The 8,749-nt window shown below is 43.3% G+C and overlaps 1 protein-coding gene across 2 annotated transcripts; it reads right to left on the reverse strand.

Annotated features, from left to right (window-relative positions):
- Nucleotides 1-1,176: 1,176 nt before the first annotated feature.
- Nucleotides 1,177-8,444, reverse strand: LOC306815912 (RNA polymerase II elongation factor ELL2-like). Of its 2 annotated transcripts, none has more exons than XR_013777523.1 (6): nt 8,213-8,444; nt 6,563-6,653; nt 4,982-5,309; nt 3,760-3,826; nt 1,966-2,137; nt 1,177-1,523 (listed from the first exon to the last, which is right to left on the reverse strand). XR_013777523.1 is itself a non-coding variant. In XM_079332414.1 (6 exons), the coding sequence occupies exons 1-6, from the start codon at nt 6,704-6,706 to the stop codon at nt 1,241-1,243; spliced, it is 855 nt and encodes a 284-aa protein (XP_079188540.1). In that variant the 5' UTR covers nt 6,707-7,171; the 3' UTR covers nt 1,177-1,240. The 2 variants fall into 2 exon arrangements, 1 of the variants encoding a protein (XP_079188540.1); XM_079332414.1 differs by lacking the exon at nt 8,213-8,444 and having other exon boundaries at nt 1,177-1,339; nt 1,479-1,523; nt 6,563-7,171.
- Between the last annotated feature and the right edge of the window lie 305 nt (nt 8,445-8,749).

Genomic DNA, 8,749 nt, shown 5'->3' on the forward strand with positions numbered 1-8,749 from the left:
GATTCTTCATGAACTGTTTCAAGTTTGGATGAACAATTAATGCATCAGTGACTTTAACAGACAGGGAAAAGATGATGATGAGTAAGCAAATAATGGCTTGCTTCAGCACACAGCAGGCTGAAGTTTAAAAAGTGAATTTCATCATGTTTTGGAGGTTTTGAAGAAGAAAAGGGAGAATAAAAATCTTTAAACCTTTGCAAGTCTCCTACATAATTATGCCAGTGTTAATGTGAGAATCTACAGAGTATCCTGCTTAATGATATACGTAGGTGTGGAGGTTTTTTATTCATTCATGGGTATATTTGTGGAAATAATCATAGATAAATGACTTTTTTCTAACCCTTTACAGGAATATTTGCATCTCATGTACATTCATGCTCTAAACTCTATGTGCTGTGGAAAGAACACTAGTGCTTAGATAGCATGGTTTCCTTCCAGAAAACTCTTTTTTCCTATTGATTTGAAACTTGTGCCCTGTTCTGCCTGGGTCAGCAGAGCAGTGCCACTCTGTCTCCAGATGGAAGTTGTCTTTCCCTTTCTTCATCCTGTTCTGAAATCACCTTGAATTCCTGCCTCCCACAGCTCTGCCCACTGACAAATAAGTGCAGCACCAGTCCATTGTCTCCATACCTGTGCATTATTTGATGCCATTCTGCAGAACCTGGTGGAGATGTGTGGGCTGTGAAAGTATTCAAGGATTTCTGTATTTTCACACCTGAATATTGTCACAAATTTAATAATGCCTCTTCTGCCTAATGCAAACTGTTTAAATTCATATGAAGTTCAAAAAACACACCTATAATTATTATCATAAAAAATTTAATTTTGCCACAATACTTGCTTCAAATGTGCACAATTTCATATTAGAGGTACTGGGCTTCCACCTCGTACTGAAATATTTTAATTCAAAGGATAAACCAAGAGGCTTGAAGAAAAGAATGGACCAGATGAAAGCCTCTCTAAATACCATACAAGTCCAAATGAGCAAAGGAGTTATCAACAGTGAAATTTCTTTATTTTTCAAGTTCAATACTAACTTCTTTCTACTTCTAAAACTTCCTATACTTCTTCCATCTAATCCTACATTTTCAACAAATAATCAACTGCCTCAGTTCTACATGTAAACTACTGTTCTATATTAACCTATATAATCCTAAAAGCCTAATCTCAAATTTGAAATAAAAATCCAGAGGTCACTGATTTGTGTGGCTGAAGCAGATGTGTGGTGCCAGGACTCCACTTATTGCTTGTCAAATTCAGATATTCGGCTCTGAATATGGGACAGCTTTTTGTGGAGGTACTGGCACCTGCTCTTCATTTCAGAGTAGCTGGGGCTACCCTGTGAAGGAGAAAGCAAAAGAAAATTAGGGCATGCAAACATTTCTGCAGAGTTTAGAATCTGATGTCCTTTGCTTTAAAAAAGCCTTGAGCCACACTCAGCAGTAACCATGGCCCTGCAGGTCTGGTGCCACACATACCTGCTGTAACTGCTGATAATCTGTCAGGATTCGATGAAGCAGCATCTTCAAAAAGTAAAAAAAAAAAAAAAAAAGAAGAACATTTCACTCCAACCATAAAATGCAAACCTATGCAAAACACTAAAAGAGCCCTCAGTTTGACTGTAGAGATTTTCTTCCCTGTGAGCCACCACTCTTCTGGGAGCTTGGCAAAAACCAATCCCCAGCTCCAGCATCCCCCAAGATCTGCAATTAAGCCTCTCAATAGGGAACAGAAGGAGCACATGCTCCAAGACTCTGCTTGGGACACACCTCACCTTACTCTTTGTTCACAGAAAGCTCAAACAGGGTGTTTTGGGCAGGGTCTCACAAAAATCAGACCCAGCCCAAGCAGTGTCTGAGCACATATGCCAATGCTGCAGTTTCCCTTTGTCTCACTGAGCAGCTCCAGGGAATCCAAATCATTGCTGGGATGAAACACACTCCTCACAGTTTTATCTTTCTTTACCTGATAGGCTTCAGAGCCTGGAATCAGACTCTTCCATTGCTCATAAAACTGTGTAAAATCTTTGTTGATCTTATCAATCTGAAAATGTAAATTCCTGTATTCCTCATACTCTGCATTGAAGTCATCCTTGTAGTGCTGGCGTTGCTCCAAGGAGACTATGGCAATGTATTTTCTAAAGGAAAAAAATGGATCATTTTTCTGTGAGTGAACTCTAAGAGAACATTCTAATGTGTTCCTATTCCATAAAGCACATGTGTAGTTTTGCAGCAACCACGTGGCAAATGTCAAACAGAGACTCCCAAGGTTCGAGTTAGTTGCTCTGGGACTGACTGTTTCTACAGGCAAGTTCTTTGCTTTAAGAGGATGTAGTCAGGTCACTCCAGAAATCTGCCACATTTCTATGACACTTAGTTACTAATAGTTTATATTGTAGAGGTTTCCTTCATTAGCAAGTGAAGCACATTTAGAAAATATTGGCACTTCTTTCAAATATCAAATGACCAACAAAGACCACAACTTCAGGAAGAGAATAAACATTGCTAAGCTATATTATCTTTCTCTATAGGAAAAACTTTTAAATATACATTTACTTTTGAGAACCCATCTGAAATACATTTTTGGCAGGAACTGAATTTATGGTTCTGGTTACACAGAGTTGAACTTATGAGCTCCATTGATGTCTGCCTGTCTAACAGCAAAGCAGAGTTCATGATAATATTTGATTCTTCTAGTGGACAGCATTTACAAAACTGAGCCTGGAACTGAGGTGCTTGTAATGCAGCCATTAAAAACAAACTCTGTATAAGTCTGAAAGTGCAACTACAAAACGCAAACCACATCAGCTCCTAACGAGGGTAAAACTCATTAATGCCTGAAGCCTCTGATGGGTGAAAAATTTTCTTCATTCCCTTCTCATTCAAATAAAAATGAGTGAGGTTTACCAAGCTCGTGATACAAATCCAAGAAGAAGTGTCAATGAGAATAACAGACACCACTTCCCAACACTGACACACCAATGCTTCTGCTCCTCCTGGCCTGCACACCAGCTTCTTTTGAATGACAAAAACTCCCTCACATGGGAAAAAATCCTTGTAAACACCCTGAGATTAATTGCTACAAGCATTAAAACATTAACAAGTTGAAATTCAGTACCAGGACAGAGAGCAGCTTGTGCCAGGGATGCATCCCAGGCCAGATGCACCTGACTGCTGTGCTGGTGTGTTCTGAAATCCACAGATGTCTTTCAACATCTGGGGAGGTACTAGAGAAGAAATAGCCTGGACTTCTGGGTTCTGCCCAGTGACATTTCCTGGCAAGAGTCCTTGCACAGGCCTCACTCAGCTGCTCCCCTGCAGGACCACCTTGCCCTCAGCCTTCCCACGGAGCATCCCTGGCTGTATCCAATGTGACCCAGGGCCCTGCAGTGCCTGCTCCAAAGGGCACAGCTGCCCCAGAGCCCCAGGGCTGCAGGAGGCCTGGGTGCCCTTGCCAACATCACTGCTCTGACAGCAGCTGGCAGCCATTCCAGTGTTTGATACCACACACACACAGTTCTGCCTCCCCTCCTGCACTGCAAATACAAGGGGGGGATGCAGCACCACTGCTGCAGCTGACCCTGAGCAACTGCACTGCAGGAAGGGAGGGCCAGCCCAGCCTGAACCCACCTCGGTGTTCATTTCAGCTCTTAGCCATGCAGGGCCAGCAAAACCTTCTCAACATCATCCTTTCAAAACTGGGAAGAGCTTCACAGGGCACCCACTGCGAGTGCCAAGGCTCAACTGCTCTTTCACTCACCTCAAGTAGTCTGCTTGGGTGTTTGTGGCAGAGCATGTGGAGACAATGGAAGTTTGTTTTCCTTCTCCTGCAGAAAAGCAGAATTTTTGACACTCTTCATCAGGAGATCTTTCAAAAGCCAAAAAATACCCACTGGGTGGTCTTGTAAAAGTCCTTCAGAGCTTTGTTCTCACAGTAAATTACTCTGAAAAAAGCTCCAAAAATCAATAATGGGGCACACAGAATTTTCTCTCCAGTGGCCAGTTCTGGGCTGTAGAAAGAAGGCATGGCCACTTTTCTCTACTGCACTACCATGGTGTAAAGCCCAGCTCAGCTTTTCTGTTTTGAATGCATGAGGTGGCATCTCTACAGCCATTCCAGTCATGCAGCAGCAGATGCAGTTTCACAAAAGACAACAGCTTGAGATAGACAGAGGGGGAGAGAGAGTGATGAACATGGAGGTTCTAAAAAGAAATAGAGAAAAAGGCTGGAGTTCTTCTCATGCCATGTTTTTATGGCCACTTCCTTGTCCATTCCAGAGGCCCAAAGTTCCCATGAAACAAAGTTTGGATGAAAATTTTCTGCACTCTTGTCAGCAGGAGAGTCACAGTATGTTCAATACAACCTGTAAGAAGAGCTTTGCTGTGAGCATTTCATTTCCAAAAGTGCATTTGCTCTCATGGCTCAGTCAGCACAAAAGCTGCAGCCTAAGCCCCAACTTGAAACACAGTCCAGATTTTTCCTTCACCAGCTGCTCTGAATTTTGTGGCTCCTGAAGAACAATGCTCACATGTTTTTAGACTCAAGCAAGAATCTTTTTCTTGCTGTAGAGACTGTGTGTAAGGAAAAGACACTTGCATCCCTTCCAGCCCGAGATCTAAGAGCAGCTGTGACCATCTGTACCTGTGGGTACTCAAATCTTGGGCAGTATAAAGGTGGTACCTCCAGAGCCATTTGGGGACCCCCACCACTGACAAGACCAAGGGTGAAGATGGACTGGCTGTACCACAGAGAATCCATGTGGTGGTGATGATTTCATACCTAATGTTTCTCTCTTCTCTACACCCCACCTCTCCTCTCTTATTCCTTTCTATCTCTCTGGGTTGCATTTACTGTTAATAACATCTGTACAATTGAAAAGGATCTCACTTGTTGCCTAATTCAGGCAGAACCTTCTCTGAATAACCAAATCTTTACACCACAGTTCTCCAGGGAGGAGTTAGGAAAAGCAGCATATTAATACCTTCATCGAAATCCAAAGGATGTGACTGCTTCAGCCTTCCCAATTCATTTTTCTCTCCGTTTGAATTGGAGATCTCCATCTGCACCATGGCAGGCTCTGGGACTCTAGAACTCTGGAACTTGTTGTTCTGGTGCACCTCATGGGTGCAGGGGGAAATGGAGCCAACCCTTGGAGACATGTTCTGATTACAAAGGGCTGTGGAAGGCAGCACCCAGGAGGAAGAGAGACCTCCAGCTGCTGGCTGGACGTGACTGGTGAACTGCTGGTGACCAATTCGCCTCTTCTTGCTCAGCACAGGACTGGTGAAGTCAGAAGCCAGAGGCCGTTTCTGCATCAATAACAAAATAATTAATTCATTAATCTATCATCAGGATCAGGATTTGCTCCCATTTGTAAAATAGCAGCATTTCTGAAGTGCCAATGGTTAAAAACAAATTTTCCTTAAATAAAAAGATCATTCATGCTCTATGTCATTCCTACTTTCTCATCAAGACTTCAAGTTTGTAGCTAAAAGGCTTTGGTAGAAAGACACTCCCTTCAGCAGCTCTATCTAAGGCTTCCCCAAAATGGGGAGGTCCAGTTGTTTTTTTCTAGCTCCCAATTCATGCTTGTACACAGCTCTTGCTGTCACACATACACATGATTTACTAAAGAGTCTGTTTTAGCTGTCTCCCTGTTAAAGACAAGATCAGTGCATCACTGACACAACCCAGGAGTACAGGGTGTTGTGGTTGGTTGTGAATTCTCATCAGGATGATGAAAAAAGACATCAGTCACATGTCAGGATAATCTTGTGCTTTTAGGTGCAGTTGCCTTCACTCCAGCAGCCACTCCACTCTTTAAACTCAAAAGCTGATGGCTAAAATATTCTTTACTTTACACAAGAGACTTTCACAAGTGGTGACTTATGAGCTCTTCCATTTTCTTCAGTTCACTTCCATCTCTCAGCTCCTCCCAAGGACCTTCTCAAAGGTGCTGGCTCACATGGCACAGCACACGGCCACAAGCTCCTCACTCCCACAGCAAAATCCAGGACTGAGGATTGAGTAGAACAGGACAGCCATGCTGTTCCCAGGCAGGGCAAAGGAGGAGAGAAATTAAGGCAGAGAAGGGAGTGAGGGAATATCACACTTCTCTAGAACCTGTGCTGGTCCTGTCACATGGATAGTGTAGATCTGGAGTAAACAATGAGAATGAAAGCAAGAGAGAGGGAAAAGGAAGCCAGAGGGCCCCATCTGCCCCACCCTTTTATGTACAGCAGCCTCTTATGTACAGTAGTCTTTTGACCCAGTTTTGTCATGCATGCAGAGCCAGCCCTTTGAGTCCTTCTGCAGGGAATGAGTTGAGAGTGGGGACTGAGCTCAAGTCTCCAGGCAGAGCAGAAAGTTGGCTCAGGACAGTGCTGCTGCACCCCTGCAGGATCCTCTCTTCTGATCACAACCTTCCTGCCAAAGCAGTCAGAATGCCTGAGGCACAACATGCTTTGGCCTGGTCCTGCACATGCACATCACAGCTTTTACACCATCAGCAGAGGGCCAAACCTTAATACACAATAGAGAATGTTAAAAATGCACCAAATACCTGAGCAGGTCTTGCTGGAGCATGTGTCTCAGAAGGTCCTGGAGATGGTGCTTGCCTGGTGCTGGTGGGGTTCTGAGATGGAGTTGATTTGCTGTGAGGGTGGTGAAACATTTCATGTTCCAAGGCCTCAATATCAACAGTCATAGTTCTTTTGTTTCAGGTTATACAGACATTCAGTGTCAGGAGCCAAGGAAACAGCATGAAGCTGATTTGAGGGAGCTTTAGGCTGGATATCAGGAAAACATTCTTGCCCCAGAGAGCGCCCAAGCTCTGGAACAGGCTCTCGTGGCCCCTGGTCACTGTAGCAGGAGCTCAAGAAGCATTTGGACAACAGTCTTGGGCACAGGGTGTGATTCTTGTGGTGTCCTGTGCAGGGCCAGGGAGTTGGACTGCAGGACCCTGATGGGTTGCTGCTGACTCAGCATATTCTAACAAGTGAGGCTTCATCTCCCAGGGTGTTTGTTCTGAAGAGTCTCTTCTCCTTCCTCTAAAGACTGAACTTACCTAGCAAGTATCACCTTCAACTTCTCCCTATCCATTTCAGTGTAGCCAGGCCAATCAGTCTGAAGGGTCTGAAACAGATGTTCCTTCAGACTGAAGGAATTATCCTTTAGATTCAGGTTGGCTACCTACAGGTAGACATTTCAGAAAACAAACCTTTATTATGGTTGCTAAATGCAAACTACAGAAATCCAGCTAGTTCTGAACACCTCTTTGTGTTCACCCAACTGGAACTGAACAATATCCTTTGACACAGAGAGGATTTATTCCTCTATCACATGAGTTTTAAGCTGAATCAAAGTATCACTGATTGGAAACAAGTGAGTATTCATATTTCATAAGTGTTCCTTTCAAAACAACATTTAGTGCCACAATGTGTAAGCAGAGCTGGTCAGGCCCAGTGTCCCTCCCTCTTCATGTGGCAGAGCCAGGGTTCATTCCTGCAGAGTCCTTCTATGAGAAAGTCGTGCTCTTGTCTTGTTCTATTCCTTTGACAGTAAATGAGGTTCATATCTTTCTCAAGACAAATACAAAATCTACTCAAAAAGGTAAAATGAGGTAGTAAAACCTCAAGACCACTGATATGAAGTGTGCTGGTTTAGACTTCATCACCTGACACTGCTGAGAGTTCCTGCTGAGATGGAGACAGGAAAATCTCCATCAATTTGATCGCTATAACACATTAAATAACTCAACAACACACCACCATCATCTCTCAAAATCTGCCCTTTTTCTTTCTTTGAAAACATAATAAACACTGATATTGCTCTGGTGGTCTCTGTTGATGTCTGTCTCTCATTATAAAAAATGCAAAGTAACAAATATACCCAGAATCAAGAATTCATGTCTTAAAACCAGAACTAAGATTGTGTTGGAAAGGGAAGCAAGTATGTGAATCCATTTAAGAAGCAACTCTGTGCATCCAAAACTGTGTCCATCTGAATTATCCCCCCGGACGTTGCTCATAGCAAAAGAGGAAATATTCTGATGATCTATGAATGTTTGCATAATTCAACAACAGCCATGTTGAACAGGAAATATTTTAAAAGGAAAGTTTCTTATTTAAACAGTGGAGGAACAAGTAAAAATTAAGGATAAAAGAACAACGTGGCAGAAGAAAATTGCTGGAGCCAAACTGCACAATCTCACCTGCTGGAGGATCTTGCCAAGGGTTCCCTTGTCCTTTTGCATGACTCCATCTCTCTGCAAGCGGGCAAGTAACTCTGGCTTCTTGTACGTCCTCAGAGCAAGCAAATGAATCACCCTGTCCCTGTAGGGTCGGCGATAAACAGCAGTGCAAGGACTCTCTTCACTCTCTGCTGGCTTCATGGCTGTTTTCTTCTTCTCAGGTGCACAATGTGAAATGTTTGGTTGGGCTCTTATGATGTCTACTTGTTTTCCAAAGGAAACGAAAACAGAAAAAGAAATGTCATAAGGGGAGTTTGGGAGAAGGCAAGCAAGTTGATTTAAAATTATGATGGAATTCTTTGAGACAGAGCTGAACTTGCATATCCTTGTGGATCACTGTGAGGTCAGAATATTCTGATTCTGTAGCAAAGCCCAATCCCTGACTGGCACTATGTGGAGCATGTTGCAAGGGCACCCTCTACCCTACCAGCAACCAGACCTGTCTCACCTGAGTTCCTCTGTGCTGACTGCAGGTGGCCATTGAAGTTATTGACACAT

The sequence above is a fragment of the Erithacus rubecula genome (assembly GCF_903797595.1).
Source record: "Erithacus rubecula genome assembly, contig: scaffold_285_arrow_ctg1, whole genome shotgun sequence".
Classification (NCBI taxonomy): domain Eukaryota; kingdom Metazoa; phylum Chordata; class Aves; order Passeriformes; family Muscicapidae; genus Erithacus; species Erithacus rubecula.

Bases quoted from the DNA above. Each gene is read 5' to 3' on its own strand.
- LOC306815912 (XM_079332414.1), bottom strand. From the start codon at position 6,706: ATGACTGTTGATATTGAGGCCTTGGAACATGAAATGTTTCACCACCCT. The intron at 5,310-6,562 runs GTATTTGGTGCA...TTATTGATGCAG, and splicing joins CTCCAGCAAGACCTGCTCAG to AAACGGCCTCTGGCTTCTGA. The intron at 1,524-1,965 runs GTAAAGAAAGAT...TACTTTTTGAAG, and splicing joins CAGGCTCTGAAGCCTATCAG to ATGCTGCTTCATCGAATCCT.